Below are 21,446 nucleotides of genomic sequence, written 5' to 3'. Positions count from 1 at the left end.
AACATCACATTGTTGTATCCTGATGTTGCTCCTCAGAGAAAAGCAGCAAAAAGGGACAAAATTCCCTTTTTGTGTAATATTCAAGCTTACTTGAAAACTAATAAAAAATGTAATGGGCATGTATTCAATGTTTTATTTATTGTCTATGTATCAAATTCAAACAACATAATGGATTATCTTGGCATGAGAAAGAATAATTGTTGTTTTTCTAAAATAAATTGCATTGTTATTCCTTCAGTCATATCCTGCAAATCTTACACCAAATTGCTTTTTTATTTAAAAAGAAAAAAATCTTAAATAAATAAAACCACGTGTCTGGTTCCTGGAAAGAAGCATAATGGCAGTTAATGCAGTTTACCTATGTGGCTTCGGTGTGATGATGCGCTGGTCAGTTGTCCCAAGAGAGACACCATACAGATGGTCAGGAGTAGCACCCTTCTGCACATGCTCTGTAGATCCCTCCCCTGCATTCTGAAACAAATAAGAAATAATGGAATTAAAAGAAATTCAGCCATTTGACAGATCAGTAACATTAAAATATTCTTCTGCGGAGAGGATCCGTTGGGACACCCAGTGGTCAGGTTTTCCCTCTACAACTACAACTCCTGCCGAGAAAAATGTGGAATCACTTCTCTTTGTGTTCGCTCAGCCATTAATGTGGGCTGGAGTTCATCTCCAGTGGACAAAAGGCAGGGCACGGTCCGTGACAGTCCATCACAGGACAAACAACAAAAAGGAAAACATATCAGCTTAAGAGCATTGAAAAAGGCCAAGATAGTGACAAGACTGGAGGAATGCATCGTCACATTTATGGTAAAAAGCAGAATCCTTCCACATAAAGTCAACTGTAAAAAGAGAAGACTAGAGCACAAACCCAGAAGGAAAGAGGTCAGTGGAAAGTACAACCAATTCATAAGCCTCAGAGATGGAAAGGTCAGATCTGAGTTGGCAAAAAAAAAATGTCTTAAGTAGCTAAAGTGGATCTGGAACATCGGCTGTTGGCCAGGTTAACAAAAATCTGCCTGTGCCAGAGTGACAAAAAAAATGCATACAAGAACTTCAGAAGGGCTTTCTGTTGTGCATTGGAGTTTCAGGTTAGGTTCTTGAAGGAATAGTGAAGTATATTAAAAGAGAATGGTTTTCCAATTTGTGGCTATTTTATAATCATTGTCACTGTTTATCACCCTGATTTTAACGGTTGATTAAAAGCCAGTTTTAATTAGAAAGAATCAGTGAAGGCTTATTTCAACACATATTTCTAAACCCGCTGATAACATTTTCTACTTCTTTGTAGACATATTTTAATTGTAACAACAAAGGGGGGCAAGGATAAACACAGCGTGGAAGAGATTGGTAGAAAAGGTTGAACAGAAATAAATAAGATTTAGGGTTTCTCAGCATTTTGTTTTTCCACAATAATCTTACCATATAGTTCACAATTTCAGTTAAGTATCCAATTTAGAATGACTTAAAAAAAATTAACACTTGCAAATATTAATGGTTCTAAGTGAATATAGAGCTTTAGTTTCAGAGGAGCAACATTTTCACAAGAATTTATTTTACCTTTGCTCTCAACTAATCACTCCTATAAGTTTCCCTACCATTATCATGCAAAGTTTCACCAAAGCATCGTTGGGTTTTAACCACATGTTAGCTCTCATTTCACTATATATATGTATTTTGTCAATAATGTTTTTATCTAATTATCTAGCTTTGTTCCAAAAATCTCAGCTCTTGTTATTAGAGAATCTAGATTCAATTTTTTCCATAAAAGTCAGAAAATAATTATCATTTTCGCAACACAGTACTGTCATTCTGAGATCCCACACTGCGGGTGAAGCTGTGTACATTTTTTTTATACATCCAGAACACAAGTTTAATCGCCCTGCAGGAGAGGGGAAAAAATGTGCCATGTTGGGAAGAGGAATGTCTTCTTCTGCAGGAAGTCCTTTGAGTTTGACAGCTTATTTATCTAAGATTATGTAAGAAGTCTTAATTCTATGTGGTGTATTAGGATTGTGACTTGGGATTTTTAGTCCAATTTTTTAGTTTAGTTTTTTAAACTAGTGACTGACCTGTATTAGTGCAAGTGTATATTAATATGGATTAGTAGTATAGCAGACCTCTGTATTTGTGTGGTAGTGGAGGACCGCACAGCTCAGGAATGACTAAAATCCACAAATATTTCACCCTGCCTATATCCCAAACCTCCAAAAATCACTTAAAAACTGCCTGATTTAATTAAGACACCAAATATACGTTAACACAATGGAAACCGTGTCGGTACTACTGGATTGGTTGCTTTGCAAACAACATCCAAAGTAACATTGCACCAAGGTATTTCAGCTTCCAAAGCATTTTTTTTAAATATGAAAGAAAAAATCTGCACTTTTCCAGTTTTCCAGAAATAATTTGCAGGTCCAATCTGCAGAAAAATCTGGAAATAGGTGAATCCATGAATATTGGACCACAAATCAGTGGGATACACTAAACCATAGTGTACACAATATAGAATAATAGCATCCAATTATATTTATTGTTTTATCATGTCATAAAGATAACAGCAAAAAGTTTTTAAATTTTAAGTTTTTTGGGGAAATTGCATGCTGCATCGATAAGAATTTATCATTACTAGCTCAAAATCAGTCTTATCATGATTAATTCTCAAGGGATACAGTAAATATCTAAATTATCTAAAAGTGGTTTTCGCTTTTGAACATGCAAAACATCTTAAAACAAATTTCAAAAACACACTCAAATAAATAGATGAGGAATATTTAACACAGACATGGAAAACAGAAGGTAAAAAAAAAGCTCTGAGTCAACTCGCTTCCTCTCTTAGTTTTACCCACAGTTCACACCCACATACTGCCATTTCGGCCTAATCTATTTCTATTTCATACCTGTAAGCAAGCTATTTTTTCCCCCTGTGCTTAAACCATCGTGTATAAAATGTGTTACTTAGTTGAGCATTTTGATGAATACATAAATATCCATAAAATCCCCAAATCTCACATAAGATCTAATGAGAACAAATATTACTTTCTGAATATTTCATATGACATTTAACATCTACTGATTGTGGTACTTGAACCTGTTGGCTCTTATGTAATTTGGGAAAACACAAAGCCATAGTTAGAAGAAAAAACTAATAGTAACATCCTGCTGGTTGACACTTTTCACTGTGTGAAGTAACATTATTCATCAGAAGACTTAAAAATATATTTTAGGGAATTACTTTAAATTGTCAAGTTTTAAACTACGTACAAAAAATCCCCAAAGTAGGCATGATCTGCTTTGGGGATCTGACTGTTTATGACGACAACTACGATCAGGAAGGCAGACAGTCGGCTCCAGAACACATGGAAAACAACACATTTCCAGTTTCTTAAGTCTGTATATATGTTTTTTTGCAGATGAGTTTGGATGCAGTTGGGTAATGCGACCCAATTTGTATTCATCCATTAAAAGATCTTGCTCCCCATGGCTCAGAGAACAGAGTTTATAATATTTTTACCAGTTTATAAATCACTGAATGACTTGGCACCAAAATACATTAAGTTATGTTGTCATTGTGTCAACCTTCCAGACCACTCAAGTCTTCTGGTTTACATCTACTCTGCATCTCCAGAATCAGAACCAAACATGGGGAATCAGCATTCAGTTTTCACCATTAATCTGGAAAAAAAACATCTAGAAAACTGCAAAACAGCCAAAACACTGACTTCTTTTAAATCAAAGCTGGAAACCTGCCTGTTTAGATTCACCTTTGACTGATCAAGATTTTTGCTTGAGGATTTTGACAAAATGTAATGTTTATTGCTGCTTCATAATTAGTTACAATATTATTAGCACTTTGAACTGCCTTGTTGCTGAAATGTTATTTACAATTAATCTTGACTAAACATTAAATCTGCAACAGGGTGACTTTGACTATGCGTTCTCATGGTTTTGTTATCTTAAAATTTAACCTTCATTGATTTACAAAATAAAAAAATAAATAGTCACTGTTGATTAGGTTTCATATCAATTATGGAGATAATGGCAACTCAGATGAAGGATGTCCTCTTGCAGTGAAAGGAGCCCAAAGTGATATTCTATTCCTCCATCATGTTCTACATGGATAAGGCAGAATCTGGACACTTGCGAGAAGCTGAGCCCATTACCATGGCAGAGGTTGAATGGGAAATTATAGATTTGTTAATCATTATCATCCTGGGATAGTAATGATGATTTTTGATGATGCATAGCAATCTGGAACACTGTTACCATGACTTGGAAGTTACATCTTCTGTGTCTGTAAAGCACCTGCACTCACTCCCTGCCTGCAGCAGGCTCAGAAACAGAACTGAGGTGCTGAGACAACTAAGCATAAAGCAATTAATTTTCATGATCACAACTTATTAATTTTTAAATGCAAAGTGAGGGGAGAGGTATAGATTTATCAAGGATCCAAAAAGCCTGCGTGTAACAGCCTCAACTGCACCTGTGCAACCTCAAGAAAGTAAACGGCATTAGTGAAAATATTTATTTGAATTTGTTTATGCTAAGAACCACAAAGTCATAAACTTGTTTAAGATTTTCTCTTTAAAAAAAAATTAACCAGTTATTACTGGTATCAGATTACCAGTAATAACAGTAAGCCAAATAAAATGTTCCAAAGAAAACCTGAGAACTGCAAGCAAATAACTTCAGAAACTGTAGGTTTCTGAAGTTGAAAGTGTAGGTAAACAATAAGGCACTGAGCTACCACAGTGCTAAAAAACCTTTTTTTTCTTCTTTTTTTTAACCATCATGGGGAAAAAATGTCTAAAAGTAGAGATCATAAAATGCATATGTTTTGGTCTGAATTTGGATTATCACCAGACAACGTATGCCTAAATAAAGCCCTGGGCAAATAGCTCATTGAATCTGTGATGATGTGACAGACTCTGAGTTTGCTCAGTTTTTTTTTTTTTTTCATTCAGTCTGTGTGCTCACATGTCTCGATTGCGTCAGCTGTCTGAGCCCATACAGAATTAGAGCATCCTGTTAAGATCTCACCAGCACTGGCTGTCAGTACAAAGAAAGTCACAGCAAAAGAACTCCTCCTTGTGTGCCTCTGCCAGATAAGCAATAGTTCATCTATTAGCATCAAAGCAAGCATTTTACTAATTTTAGCGAATGTACTGGATCCCAGTTCAAAGCAAATGTGTGATTTGCATCTGCTTTCTCAGGAGAGAGGAGCTGAACACTGCTGGCAGTAAGATGAGCTGCTGAGTGTCCGGCTCTCCGTGGGCCCATCAGTTGGGATGAAGGGTATTACTGGACAACATTCATCTAAAGAAACGGGGAGATTACTGAACTGAGCACAATAGGCAAGACCACAGAAACAGCAATACTCAGCTCTCACAAAGCTTGATAAAAGAAAGTGAAGGGAAAAAAAGAGTGCAAACAGAATGCATTTGCTCCTTGTCTGCACATCTCAGTTGGTGTTATAAATGACAGTGTGTTTATAGTTTCTAAAGTTATCAGTCTCTGTCTGAATAAAAATATCGCTGGGTGTCTGTATTTTATACACAAGAAATGTCAATGAAAAGAGGCAGAGATGATGAGGAGATGAAACTGCATTTCTACAGAGAGTTCCTTACTTTAGCTTAAATGCAGCGAAATCCAAACAAAAGTCTATAAGGCTATATTACAGGAGACTATACAGGAGAAAATGCTAGTGTTTTCAGATGTTGACTGGGGGAAAAGTTTCACTTTTATATGAGATGCAGTGAATCTGTTGTAGTTGTCATGCCGGGCCACTGTATGGCGCTGTAATCTTAAACTTATCAAAGGGTGCATGCGCTTTTGACCCTTAGCTTCCACATCATTTAGAAAACGGTAACCTATTTCTGACAAACCAAGAGCTCATGTAACATATATTGTGAAGTTCACATCTTTGTGCTCTTTCACACTAAGGTTTACTCCCCACCTAACCAGCTCTATTGTCCCCAACTAGTGGAAACTGGTGTTGATTATGTCCAACTGGGCATGAATAAAATTTCAAGAAAAAACCTTGGAGTGTGCACTCAGCTTTAATCTAAATCATCACAGTGGTTCTTAAAGTCTGAAGTACACCTCACAGCAGGCACCCAGGGCAGGACATTTTTAGTCATAAAAACATTTCAGAAGAACCTAAAATTCTTTTGCACTGTAGTCTGCAAAAAGTTCATTTAAGGTTGACGAACAAAGGTCAACTAGCCAGCCATGAGTGGCTCCACTCCTTACTCATTTGCCAGAGTATAACATGGCCAGAATTGAAGAAAAGCAACAGGATAGGAGGTTTTTCAGTTAAATGAAGGGAAAACATTTGAGGAGGTGCCACTTTAAATCAGGTACATATGAGACTGATCAGTGGACATGCAATGCTTTCACCTAAGAATGTGACATGTTTATACTGAAATGCTCAAAAAACACATGTACTAATGTATAAATGTTGAGGTTTTGAAATTGCTGTGAATTATAGCTGAAGAGAAAACTTTGTATACAGTGACTTGAATTGTGAACGCTCCACAACATCTTTAATTTTTTTTTAAATCAGATTACCAGTAATAACAGTAAGCCAAATAAAATGTTCCAAAGAAAACCTGAGAACTGCAAGCAAATAACTTCAGAAACAATGTAGGTAAACAATAAGGCACTGAGCTACCACAGTGCTAAAAAGTAATAACCTGGAAGGAGTGCATCTTCATGCCAAACCCTTAAAATTTTATTTCTTCTTTAACAGGTTACATTTGTTACTTTTTAATATATACAGTAAAAACAGACTAACTGCTCCTCTAACAGTGTCATAAGTGAAAATGAGAATACTATGAAAAGATACAAAAGCAATGTAAGATTACTATGGGTTTTCAGCTACGTGATGAACATTATTGATACCCTGCTCAGTAATCAACAAAATATATATATATATATATATATATATATAAAAATTTTCTTTTTTTTTTTTAATTCAGCTTTTGTATGCCTCCACTTGTATTTTGAGTGTTTTCTTTGACGACAAGCTCCAAGTCTTTGAGGCTGGAGAAGCCGAAACCTGTTAGTGGGAATCTTAACTGCAACATTAGACTGTCTAGTCCTATTTCATTTTTCTGTGTTTTCAAAAGCTAAGTACAAAGGGCAAAATGTTCTGTTAGTCCACTTCATTTACTGACTCAGCAAGAAAAAACAGTGAGAACAATGAAATCAAAATAACCCATTTAAAATATGTAAGCAATAACTTTCTCAGTAGGAATGCCATTTATGATTAAGCCCAGCTATATATACAGTTACAGTTCAGAAACTACTGTGACTAATTTCACTTATAGCTCTGACATGGTTGGAGAGAAACGTCTGTCTTGTGGTTCTTCCAAGATTCATCACAGTTTTCCACCAATGGGGGGGAACAAGCGCACATTTTCATGCCCCACTTTCCTGTTAAAAAAATGCAGCTCCAATGCTTTCTGCTCAGACATCTCTCTGAAGAGTTAACATGATGTGCAGCATGTTTATGTTAACTCCATAGCATCCATAAATAGTTTGAGACAAAAAAACAGCTCCACACCTGATTTATGATTCGTGCTGTTGCAGCCATTTTGTTTTATTTTATTTTTCAATTATAAAACTATTTAGTGATACCAAAGGGACTGCATAGTCATGATGCTTATCAAGCACACAAATTCCCTTTAATAATAATAGCATTGAAAATAGAATATAGGCATAGCATGTGTATTTGTATGATTTTGTGTTGAACTGCATGAGGATTTATGTCCATCCAAAATTCAATAAATGAATGTAGTTTAAGACATTTATTTGCGAAGTCGGCAAGTTTGTACTAGGTAGTCTATGATAATAAACTATATCTGCAACAGGGATTGATCAGTTTAAAATCTAATCAGTGAAGGTTAGTTAAAAACCACTAATCAAACTGTATTTAGAGAGCATCTTCCAATAACACCTCACATCCCTAATATGCTCTACAAAGTAAAAACAAATGCAAAACATAACAAAACAGAAATAGAGCTAAGTAAAAAGCTTAAAAAGAGTAAAACCGCACTAAAAAAAAAAGTAAAGAAAACATAAAAATGCAAAACATCAAAGGCCTTTAATCAGTCTTAAGTTTGGCTTTGAACAAATCCAGGTCAGAGATGACATGCAACTCAGATTCCAGGTTGCTTGACCGGCACCAGAAAAAGACCAGGTCCACCCCCCCATTGCTTACACCTGCAGCATATAATGACATTTCTTCATTTTACTGAAGCATTGTTCATAACATTCTACTCCTAATGGAGTCCTGCACTGGAGAAAAACTTTACAGTTCCACCTTAATCTCAATCATTTCTTCCATGTTGGTTTATCTTAAAAATACAAAGAAGTATGAGGCAGGCAATAAATATTTCAGCAGTTTTCTCAGTTGTACTTTGACTTATTTTCAGTTGGAGAAAACAGGAAACAAGAGAAAACTAATAAATCTTCTCTGACAGCCGAACTCCAGAAATAATTGGAATTTGAGAGCACGCCACGGTGCTCGTTTGAAAATAAAGCGTTTAGCAGTAAGTGAGTGATTGCAGTTTTTTTGTTCTGGGTCTCAGGATGCCAGGCTGCATTCCAAATTTAAACATGTTCCCTCTTCCAACAGTGCAGCTCCAGTCTGGTGTCTGATGGTGTTCAGGTGGCTTATTGGAGCAGGTTAACTGGAAAATTATTACACCTGACTGATACGACACCGAGACCAGGTGGCTCATCACAACACGCCCTGAACAGGTTAAACCTATTCTGAGTTTGGCTTGGAGCTGATTTCTATGTACACATTTAGTGTGGCGATCAACCGCCTCGTGTTAAGGGCCACTCTGTATCATCTCCTGTTAAACCTTATGAGACTTCTCATTAATTATCTTTGTGGTTTGGCTAATTTACAGCACAGTGAGACCTTATCAAATTAAACATGTGGTAGAAAATAGAATATGAGGCTTGAGTGTCAGAATAAAATAAGCTTCTGAAAATAAACTCAAAGAAGGTGTTGAACATACTTTTTAATTAAATGCACATTTCTCTATTAAAGTACGTTTTAAATGGTCTGGCGTAATATATAAGCTTAAATGTCATGTTATCATTAGTTTTAAGTGGAAAATCATTACAATTAATCGAAATAAAGGTATTAAAACATAAGTCTGCATATAATTAATCTACATGATGCGTTTCACTTCATGACCAGAGTAACAGAAACAAAAAAGCATTTCAGTAAGATTCTAATTTAATGGCTATGACTACCCCCTCTTTAAATCTTTTGTACTATTACCAAAAAAATCATCATGATTTGTCTCAAGTTGAATACTGTGTGAAGAAAAGAACAGCAGCAAATGTCCTAGGCAAGGTCAGTAAAATAAAGAGGTTTCTCATTAAGAAATCAGGACTTATTTTCTGTCACCAGTCAAACCATAAAACTCATTGAACAACAAAGTATTAACACCCTCACAGGTGCCTAATATAGCATCATTTATCTTTATATTGTAAGGGAGTCATTAACACTATTAAATTATTACTTAAAACTCAATACACTTTCTAACCGTCTGACAGTGAATGGATATCTTGCATGAGAATATTAAAAAAAATGTGTTGCATAGCAACCTCAGTAAAATAGCTCTCGCTGCATCCTTTGATCCTCTGCTCTTTCTGTTGTTAGTGACTCTCAACTGTGCTCACTGTGAAATAAAGCATTTTCTGTGACTACAGGCTAATGGATGGGCATAATGGACACACAAATAAAACAATAGCACACAAAATTTCACACAGCAAACTCCTCTTTCAAGTATCTTTTGGTTGGCTGCAGGAGTGAGTCAATGGGACCAGTGGGACAAAGAAGTGTGTTTATGGATGATACATGGCACAGGGTGGAGGAGCTCGCGATGGTTTCTGTTGCTCCAGGGCAAAACAAAACAGCCGTTGTTTTAAATTTTCTTTACCTCTTATCATTGCATACCAGTGGTCATACCGCAGGCTTAATCACAAAAAACTGTTTTACAAGGACAGAATATGTAGCAAATTAGTCCAGCATATGTGCAAACAGAGTATTTTAGTTCTCTCTTTAGTAAGACTTGTTGTGTGTATGATATGGAGACTGAATATGAGAAAATAAGTGGAACATTTAAACTGAGTAGCTTAAAATATAAAAGTTAGAAAACCAGGGTTGAGACAGTTTGGACATATCCTGAGAAAAGATGTGGAATAAAGGATGTTAGAGATGGAATTGCCAGTCAGGAGGAAAAGAGAAAGACACCAGAAAAGACTGATGGACATAATGGAGGAGAACAGAAATGGTTGTAACAGTTGAAAAGACAAAAGATAGAGTGAAATGGAGGAAGATGATCTGCTGAGAGAAGCAGCTGAAGGAAAGTGACAATTTAAAAATGTTAATGCTAAAACCACAAAAAAATTCTATATCCATTTTGGATATGTTCTTTTGTTTATATTTGTAAAAATCTGACTATAGACAGCAATTGATTTTTTTAACCAAAACATACACGTTTCTTTTTCTCAATCAATACCACAAAAAATGAGCAACATTAAAGCCACACCCCCTACCAACATTATTAGAAATCATGCTATACCAGGTTCATCAGTGTTGCTAAATATACTTCTGAAACTTAAACTAACAATGGTGTACATTTATATACGTATGAATGACTTCATTCCTGTCAAGTCATGTAGAAAAGTTAAAAAAATAATCTGCTTGTCTTTGGCTACTTCTTCTAAGATGCTTGTATAATGAATGGCTATAAATGGGGCTTACAGTTGACTTGGTGCTGGTTATAAATATTCTTCTGCCATGTTGTAATGTACATTGCAAATGTGCAGTTCTGTGTTTGTTTTTCTTTGACGTCTATGCTCAAAATAAGAATGAGCTGAAAAGTAGAAAACAGACACTGATGATCCAAAGGGCTGCAGGAATGGCTGGCTAACAAAAGGCTTGTAACGACAGGATAAGGGCGGTGGAGGGATGGGATATGCTACTTAAATCCCTCGATGAATGGATTGAAGCAATGGCTATTTCCATAAAGTGATGGATTTTGCTCCAAGCATGTTTTGTTCCCACAAATCCCGAGCCAGCCTATAGATAGCTTGAAAAAAAAAAAAAAAAAGAAGATTTAGGTATTATACAACAAAGTCCTGTGAGAAAATCCAATGGCAAGCAACAGATGAGCATCACACAGCATGGCAATGACAGCTTTAACTCAACGACTGATTACCTGACAAAATTATACGTTCTCAGACAAAGAACAGAGCAAGCATACAATTAAATGCATGATTAACTCTGCGGCACATGGCTCAGTTGGCAAGACTGACTGAAATGATGGTTCGTATGTAAATGAACAAAATCGCTTTTTAATTTACTTGTTTCTTTCTTCCTTTTTTATTCTTTACATTTTCAAAGACTGCACATTTAAAACGATAATTACAACATTGATTATTCATTTTATTTACAGAAAAACTGACTGTCAACATTCTTGTTTCAATTGAATCTCATTAGTCTATTTGTAGTTTTTCACTTAGGACAAAATGGACCAGGTGGGGATAATGATTCATTATGTTCATTAGTAGGCAGCACAGAGATTGAATGCATGTGCTGTTTGTGTGATAAATTGCAAATGATACTTTCAAAGGTTGTCAGAGACACTGCTAAATGGTGACTTTTACTTGCATATTTTCTATATTTTTGTTTCACTAAACAAAAGGAGCTAAAATTAAAAAAACATATTTTTCTTTACCATTTTTTTCTTACAGCCTTCAGAGTATTTGCTTGTAGTTTGATGGGAGTTTTCCTTCCCACACCGAGGCTATGGAAGTGAAACTTGTCCAGACAGAACCTACTGCAGAAGAGTCCTAAATATAGAAATGTGTGGGTCTGTTTTCTATATCTGACTCAGGCTTGATTTCTGACCATAAATATATACTTTTGAATAAGACTTTCCACTGAAAGTTGCCTTACAAGACTGAAACATACTAAATATATATTTTGGGTATAAAAGCATTCAAATAATTCAAATAAAATAATGAAAATCATTGAAAGGGCAAAACAAGATGGTCTAATTTGTAGGGTTTTAAAAAATAATTTAGGAAAAGTGCCTCTTTTACCTGAATTTATTATGTTATAATGTTATTCCTTTTTTTTCTTTTGAGTTTTTGAAATACCAAACTTTGCACATAATTATAATTTTAAGTCTCTGGAAAGATAAAAATTTTTTTAACATTAGATCAGATATTCTGATCAGTCACCAAATATTTTTTTACTCTTATTAAAGTAATTTTGGTAGTGACTACTTCTTACATTTACGTGAGTAAAAACATGGTGAAGTAGTGCTGCTTTTACTCTTACTCTGCACCTCTGCCAAGACAGGATTCCTGAATTATTTAAATATAATCAGTTGACAAAAAATACAATTAAAAATGTCATTTATTTCATACTGGCTCGATTTACTAAATCAATATAATCAACATTCAGACACAAGGCAAAGCATACCTGAAAGTCTTTTACACGTACAGAACGCATAAACGATGCGTATTAAAAACTGTCAGTTATTTTTAGCGTGTGTGAGACGGTGACCTGTTGACGACAAGCCTCCTCTGAAATTGATGACATGAGTTTTTTTTTTTTTTTTTTACATCATTTCATTTATGCGTGCAGGCATACATCAACTAAAAAACAGGAAGCCTTGCGTTTAACCTTTCACATTATCCTCTGCCTTCCTTACTTTACCACTTTGGTATAAACATAAATGGTTTATTTCTTTGTAAAATATGAAACGGTGCTTTTCATGGCTGGAAAACAAGCAAAAACAGCAAAGTAGTCAAATATAGTAACAGTTTTTACAGAATGAATTGGACTTTGCCAGTGTAAACATACAAAAATATATTTTGTATATTTGTATACAACATATGAAGTATATTACATATGAAGTCAGTGACAGACAGTGACTTTACATAAATCTGATTATTTGCCTTCCATTAATAAATCTAATAAAAAATATCAATAGATTAATATTAATGTTCTCAGAATGACAGCTGAACTGGTGGATGACCTGAAACTGTCGGCCACCTATATGTGTTTATGTCTGAAAGGTAGTGCGACTGAAAGGCAGGAGATTTTTCTCAATTCATGTGACTTATTGCCTAATAAGCAATTTTACACAATGCAACTCACAGGTTCCCAATGTGCCTAAAGCTGGGCGGGAAAGCAGGTAGTTATAAAAAGTATTAGTCCTTTCCAAGGGCAATGTGGCAGAATGTGGCCACATTCTAACCCTTACCACCCTGTTGGGCCTGGTGTAGTGTTATTTTAGAGGTGGCAGACCACATTAGACGAAGTGCTTTGTTCCAGAAGCCAACATTAGGCTCAGACCTGTTGAAAAATATCCCCTCTGGTGCAGAGGTTGAGGTCTTCTTAGAGGAGCTTTGACACAAACGGCTAGTCTCTCTGTCTGACCCTATCACTCCATTTTCTCAGCTGCTGAGGTCCACTCACTCCTGAGTCATCCTGTTTCCTCACACCAAGTTCTGTGCCCACCAAAAAAAAAAAGAAAAAAATCTGATGTGGTGGGGTCTCGGTATGTCCTACTGCATCATTGGACCGCACAGGCACAGGGAAGAGCGAAGCATTGAAAGTGTGTTCACAAACATTCTGGCATTAAATTATATGCAAACAGCTACATTTTCTTCACTGTATATTATATTGTGTCACCATTAGGACAAAATAACAATTTTACATTTTATTAACAGTACAGCTTTGATAGTTATGAGTCAATGCTAGCCTGAAATAGAGAAAAACATGGCATTTTTTTTACTGCTATAAATAAGAATTAAACACATAACACGTAAGAAGTCATGATGTTCATGACATCAGCATTTTCAAGTTTTATATTAGCATCTTGTATCAAACAAAAGACCCTGAAGCTTAAATTTAAAACATACAAAGAATGGTTTAAAATTTTTGTGGAGTTCGCATATTTTCCACATTAAGGTTTCCACGATGTGCTCCAGCTTCCTTACACATCATGCATGTTGGGTTGACTGATGAAGCTAATGATGTGCATGACTTATCTTTGCATGCAAATTGAAAGTTTTTCAAAGATATTTGTAGTTATTTTGTTATTGAACCAGGTTAAGTGTTCCATTGATGTCAGGCTTATTTCCAATCATTTCACATAATTACAGAAAGATTTTGAATAATTAAAATCTCAGAAGTTAAAATTTTGAGAAAGCAAATAAATAAATAAAATTGACCTAGAAATAAAGTCTGAGAGTCTCAAACTTTTTTTTTTTCATTCTTTATTCCCATCTTTCCTTAATCAGAGTTACAAAAGAATACAGTCATTAGCACTAAGGAAACATTAGCAGTCAAAAAATTAAATAAATAGAAATTGTCTAGAATATAAAAACCACTGAGTTAAATCAGATTATCATTTCTTTTTTGCTAACCACCATTGTATAAAAATAATGACATGGTCAAACTATGGTATTTTCACTCAAGGCCATTAAACCACAAGCCTCAAACTTGCTGATGCAAATTATTAACATAAAATCCTTTAAAAGACCAGTTTCACTCATGTGGTATTTCAGATTTTGATTGTATCATTTGTATATTAGGGTTTTGAATAGAACACAAATACACATTCTGTTACATGATTAATTGAAAATAAAGTCTTCAAGTGGATCAGGATATTTTGTAATTATACAGAAAGTAGCCGTGCTCTCAGGTTTGTGAGGTTGGGGCTGTTACTGCTGATGGTCCAGACTGGAAACTGTCTGCCTCAGATGAAGCATGTTGTTGTTCTTGTTTACCAAAATAAACTTTTGTAATTGAAAATTCTAAATGCTTAAAAAAGTTATTCGTCAAAATTTTACTCAGTTTTTTGCAGTTACACATTAATGTAACATAATGTGGAAGTTGCAGCTAAATATAGAGGAGTGTGGAAATGACCCTTACCTCTTGGTTACCTCTGCACTTAGGATTTCTCCTTGCAAAATATTATACATTTTTGGCACTGATATATGGCAAAGCCATAATCCATATGTGAAACTCTAATAAACATGTATCTTTATACTGCTTCAATCTCAGTGTTATTTGGTATTCCACTAATCTTAATCTTGATTGTCTGTCATCCAACATGGTCATTGTTTGGTTAGAAACTGCATTTAATTGCTAGACTCTTAAAGTATTCAAAAATATTTATTAAACATGCAGAGCCTTTCTGGGCAACCTTCTTTATTTCATTTTTATACAATTTAAACACTAAGACAGCTTTGCAGAAACTCCTGCTTATTTTTATGTTGTTTTTCTCTCAACAGCTCAGTCGGATATTAAATCCTTCATAAAACGCTGATATGTGCTGTGTGTACCGTGGACTTAAAAGAATATTCAAGAGCATGAAAAAGTATTTTGACATAAATATGAATGTGCGAGCCAGCCATAAGCTGTAATAAGATCAAAGTCATGCTAAGTGGATCTTCAAGCTTTATTTCCGCGTTTTATCCAACAATGTGCCTGCTGAAGCAGAAAATTATTCCGCCGCTTAAAAGCAATGTAAGTCACTCTCGAATAAACAGTATTCATTCGGGTCCGCGTGCTCTTACAATTAAACTCCAACAACTGACTGAGCAGATAAAAACTACAGAGAAATGGAGCCAAAATAAAATGAGTAATGATGGCAATAAACGCAGCAGACCCATAATTTCTGCATGTGGAGTTTACGCCGCTCTTCACTGGTTTTAAGCAGCAAGTGGGAAACGTTTCCTTGTGCATTTCTAATTCAAATCAAATCAGATTTTACCATGCAGACAGCCCAATGGAGTACCCAGAGCTCCCTGATGTCCCTTTAACCTCTTTGTAAAGCTGTCATTATATAGCGACTGCACAGGCTTGTGAGTTTCCAAAGCCACACTTCACATTTTACGGTTATATTTCACTGTGGAGTCAGCTTTATTTCAAATTGACTTTTATTTCTTTTAAAACACACAATATCTGATAATGAGGAGATGGATCCTCACATTTAAGGTGTTTAGAGAAGCTACTGACCATTTTGCTGATGAGGATTGTTGGAAGGTCTTTTGTGACAATAATTTGTCTTGCGTCAAAGACAAAACTGTGAGATGTTGGGGGATTTTATTTTCTGCTTAAATAAAGTAAAAAAGGAGGTGATATTTAAAAAAATCCATGTATAAAAAATGTCATTAAGATAAAAGTGTCTGGATAGAAAACATTTCACTGAAAGTAAATGGCATATTTCATCAGTTTTAAAAATTAATTTTCCATTTTGCATTCACCAATCTGTAGTCTGGAAAAAACCCAGTTCAATTTAGACGTGTGTTTGTCTTTCAAGGATAGATAATCAGGTAATCTATTTTGTAGTAAATTATAAAAACCTTTGCATCTTAGACCTGGAAAAAGCTCCGTTTTCTGCATCAGTTGAAAGTGGTAGTCTTTTGATTGCCTGGTGTTTATGTTGTGCGAAGAGAACTGTTGCTTTAAGCTTTTCAGGAATGCACATCCATTCCTTTCACTTGCTGTTGCTGAATGCTGCTCTGCACCATGATGAATGTGAGGTCAAAAAGATAACTTGAAGCTACTGAAGTGCACCTTATTAGCCCCCCGTTAGGACAGTAGAGTATGTGCTGGTGACGCCAAAGGGCATCTTGTTTTGGACTTTGGCCAGATTTCATGAGGTTCAAGGACCACATTGCATTCCACTACTTAAAGGTTCACTGATATCTTTTGAAAAACTGCAAGTTCTGGCCGAATGCATTATTTACACTAGAGCAATGCTGCAGCAGAAGTAGTTTTGCATGCATTCATAAATAATAAAAGCAAAGCACAAGGCATGGGAACGGGGTAAAAGCAAGGTTTTTGAGAGGTTTGGATCCTCAGCATGAAAGAAAACAAGGCTGTTTAATCTGGGTACAGTTGAAACACTTAGAGTGTAACAAAAGGAGAACTAAACTGCAAGCGGATAAACAGCAAGAGCAAGCAGGCATCAAAACTAAAGCAAATTTAGCATCTCATGGGCTCACGGTCACTGAACTAAACTGATGTAATCACCGTCTGCGAGTAAGAAGAAAGCAGAGAGAAGGATGTGGTTCGGATGAATATTTCATAAACAATAAGGTAGAAAGGGAGGCTTTCACCGACACTTATGACAGCTAAGCTGAATGCACAGAGACAAGCTTTATTACTTGTTTTCTTTAAAGCTGTCACTTAACTAATTCTTGGTCTCAGCTGCCATTGAGGGTTCCACTCAGGCTTTGTGGCCAGTGCCATGAAAATTAACAAACCCTTCAAATTGGATTAGACGTCAGCCTTGACCCCTCACCAATCTAGCGAGGATTTGCAGGGTGTTTGGATTCATCTTTCATGAGAGAGTAGTTAATAAAAGTTGTTCCACCCAATAGCCCCTAGAGAGCAGTGGCAGTAATTGGATGTCTAAGCGAGTACTCTGACATGTTTGGACAAGCTAATTCTCGGAGCAATTTAGAACTTAAGTTTTACTCCATGCAAAGCTCAGTCACTGGCTTCTCCTTACAGTCACAAACATTCGCTGCTTTCAGTGTTTCTTGTTCTCCGTTTGGTGAAGGTTGTCCTTTTTCCAAGTGGATCTGACAAATGAACAGATGAACAGCATAGCTTGGTAAACAAAGTCAAATCCTCTGTCAGAGATTGCGTGCAATCAGATTTTACACTTGGTTTATAATTTTTTTTTTCTACCACAGTCCCTGTAAGGTTTCTCTCCCAGTTTAAGTTTGAGAGCAAAACACCATCTCTGTTTTTTAGACCAAACAGAAAATCTTTTTTAGAGAAAAGCTATTGAAGTGGAGCAGAACCCTGGTGAACCAGAACCAAGCCTTTAGTTTCACTATCTGTGTTGCTGATGGCTGTAATTTACCTGTCTTCATTTTCCTGTATTGTAAATCTGCACAGTATATGTCAACTCCATTCTACAATGTCATTAAAAATATTAAGAAAAATATTATCATAGGCATTTGACACAGTAAATCACACCCTTTTTAATTGATATTTTACACAGGATTGGGCTCTCACATGAAGCTACCATGTGGGTAGCTGATTACCTGTCAAACAGAACCCAGAGAGTTCAATTGGCCGGCTTTACTTCTAATTGTACGGTTTTAAATGGTGTCCCACAGGGCTCACTTCTTGGCCCACTTTTATTCTCTATTTATATAAACAACTTGTGTAAAAATCTGTCAAATGCTTATCATTTTTTGCAGATTATTTAGTGATAAACTGTTGTTCTTCATCACTTGTACAGGCAATTCAGTACTTGCAGTCTGCTTTAATATCGTTCAAGCCCGCTTACAAACTCTGAAGTTGGTTTTGAATGTGGATAAGACAAAGGCAATGGTTTTTTCATACTCTAGGAAACTATCAGAGATCCCTCCATTGCTAACCACTGCTGTAGGGACACAAATTGAGTTTGTCAGTAATTATAAATATCTTGGCTTTATTTTAGATAAAGAGCTCTCTTTTAAAAATCACATAGCAAATTTGCTACGAACACTGAAAATGAAGATTGGGTTTTATTACCGAAATGGTTCTTGTTTTTCTCTTAAAGCTAGAAGTAAATTGGTAGCTGCAACATTCCTGCCACTCCTGGATTATGGAGATGTGTTATATATGAATGCTTCGACCAAATGCCTTCAATCACTAGATACTGTGTATCATTGTGCTTTAAGATTTGTAACCGGTAGCAGACGTCTCACGCATCATTGTGAGTTGTATGCAAAAGCTGAATGGCCTCCTATAAGCGTATGGAGAAACGATCACCTGATGATCCTTATTTATAAATATCTACTCGGTTTGGCTTCAGCATATTTAAACTCTCTTTTACATAGATCTGTTAATTCCCATTCTTTATGCTCCAATAACATTTTTCTTTTGCATGTTCCACGTTGCCGAACTGAAAAAGGAAAGCAAGCTTTCAGTGTGATGCTCCTTCAGCCTGGAATCAGCTCCAGTCTGAACTCAAGATGTCAGAATTGATTAACTGGACTCATTTCGAGCAACTCTTAAAAACAGGCAACGAGATTCTTTTAAACAGTGTCACTGTTTTTAAATTGTTTTATATTGTTTTATACTTGTGTATATGTATTAATCAATTTTGTTTTGTAACCAGGTTGCTGTGCAGTGCAGACGTCTGCCCAGATCCCCCTTGAAAATGAGATCTGGATCTCAATGGGGTTTACCTGCTTAAATAAAGGAAATAAAAAATAAAATACAAAAAAATGTATATCAAATACTAGGTTTCAAACTGTACAATAGCAATAAAAGATGCGCATAATCACCAACAGAGGGCACTTTAATCTAGCACAACACTGGTCAATTAGGACTAGCTCTCTTTATACAGAAAAATAATGTTCATTGAGTTTTGGTTATTAATTTCAAAGAGAAACAGGAAAACTTTCAAATTAAAAGTTTTCTTTTCCTGCTACATGTGGAAAAATAATCAAGACTATTTTTTATATTTACCCAATCAGGATGACATTAAACTTTCTCATGTATTTATTTATTTAACCAATTTTACTCTTTCCATTCTTCAAATTTTAAGTGTGCATGTCTTAAAAAATACTGTTACTTGATTGAAATTTAGGTCAAGTTGTAGACATGGTTCTGTGATTATGTAAACATTTTTACAAACATTCAACGTTAGGGAGAGCTACTATTTTGAAATGCACAAAGCACTTGGCATATAAGCAATATTTTCATTACAATCAAAAGAATAATTTTTTCCTCAGTCCTGCAAAATAAAACATTCTTAGAGCTGAACCAGAAAAACAACTATCCTTCTGAAATCTAAAATTAAATGGAAATTTAAGTTATGCTTGAATCTGTTTGTGTTTGCAATTGGTAATGTTTCACAGATAATAACAGATCATTTCTACACTTTTTTTTATTACAAGTAAAAAAAACTTCTTTTTTTTATGTTGGGTTGCATTCCTTTCAGTTGCAACACCACCATTGCAACTAAAAGGATGTAGTGAACTGTATTAACAAGCTGTGAAGTTTTCTTCCATGGTGGTAGAAGCCATCAGTGTGGACTGCACTGCCTTGGCAGGATGCTACATATTCTGAGACTGGGTGGTGAAACAGAAGAGAGCTAAAGAAAATCCCTTCTTAAACTAGAGCCAGTTTAATTCATGACAGCTCTGCTTTATTTTCTTTTCAGGAAGCCCTTAAAAGATTTTTTTGTGCTCCTCCCCTGTGCTTATACAGCAGGGAGTTTAGTTTGTATTTTCCAGTTACACTTTGTCCTGGTTTATGCCAGCTAATTTTAGCATAAATGAGACTACATACTTACAAAAACAAAGACGGGGAGGAAAATGTCATTTCGTTATTGCATTTGAAGTCAGTTAAGTTATGGTGCTTTATCACTTCAGAGTTCTGAATGGAAACATTTGTCCTCAATTAGATTTAAACTTCACATATAAATTGCTTTGTACTGACTGGATGTAAAAGTATTATATGAAGCTTTATTTATGATATGGAAAATAATAAAACTTAACGATCTAATAAAAGTTACTACTTGAATACTGATGTTTTCATTTAAGGTGGAAACCTGGCTGTGCAAACCACAACAGAATAAATACATATATCCTCCCAGAATGCAACTTGGTTGAGTAGATAAGTCACTGATTCATGACATTCATTATTTCAAAGTGCGGTTTACGTTCTTTATGTCATCAGTGATGATACTCAATTATTTATTTACTAATAAAAATTGTCTAGCGATAAAATCATAACATTCTGGAACTTCATAGTTAATGAAAATGTATTTCTATTTTAATCTACCTCCTCTGAAATGTTTTGCACCCTGTGGGTTTGTGGCTTATCAATGAGATCATTAAAACTGCAGAAACGCGGCTGTGTTCCTCTTAGAGAGCCCTTCTGCAGATGGTGGATGTCTACGCTGAAATTAGACAGTTAGTGAAGCCGTTAGCTGCTTTTAACTCCCAAAGGTCCATGTGTGACCTTGCTCACTATTCAGCATCTTGTTGCTGGAGTTTTCTTTGTTGGTCACAGATTCGTGGAGACGGTCAGAGTTCTTTTAAAATGTTTTGTACTCCTACACAGTCTCTCTTACCGTGGCTCCAGTGGTTTCACAACTTTTCACATAAAATTAGATAAGCTTTGAAAAAACTGTTGTAAACAAATTTGAGAATATCAAACTTTGATGGACTGTTATTTCTTTTTGTTGGTTCCAGTGCAAAAATACTAAATACTTGCACATCACTCTGTAGAATCTGGCCAATTCTTGGAAGGATTCAAAACCTCAGGATTCTAGTTGTTTCTTTCTCCAAAAAGTAGAAGTGCAGATAATGACTGCGGTGAGAAAAATACAAAAACAAAAATCTGTGGAAAATAACTCGAAGTCTTCAGA

General features: G+C 35.5%; 1 protein-coding gene across 1 annotated transcript in view; it reads right to left on the bottom strand.

The window, feature by feature from the left end:
* tafa3a (TAFA chemokine like family member 3a) overlaps positions 1 to 21,446 on the bottom strand; it is a 103,308-nt gene that overhangs the window by 40,155 nt on the left and 41,707 nt on the right. Inside the window, exon 2 of the mRNA XM_008408938.2 lies at positions 359 to 471. Within this exon, the coding sequence (XP_008407160.1) occupies positions 359 to 470 (112 nt within the window). The 5' untranslated portion in view covers position 471. The remainder of the gene's footprint in view (positions 1 to 358; positions 472 to 21,446) is intronic.

The sequence above is a fragment of the Poecilia reticulata genome, linkage group LG5, assembly GCF_000633615.1.
Source record: "Poecilia reticulata strain Guanapo linkage group LG5, Guppy_female_1.0+MT, whole genome shotgun sequence".
NCBI classification, from domain to species: Eukaryota; Metazoa; Chordata; class Actinopteri; order Cyprinodontiformes; family Poeciliidae; genus Poecilia; species Poecilia reticulata.
This window is presented reverse-complemented; position numbering and strand designations above follow the sequence as displayed.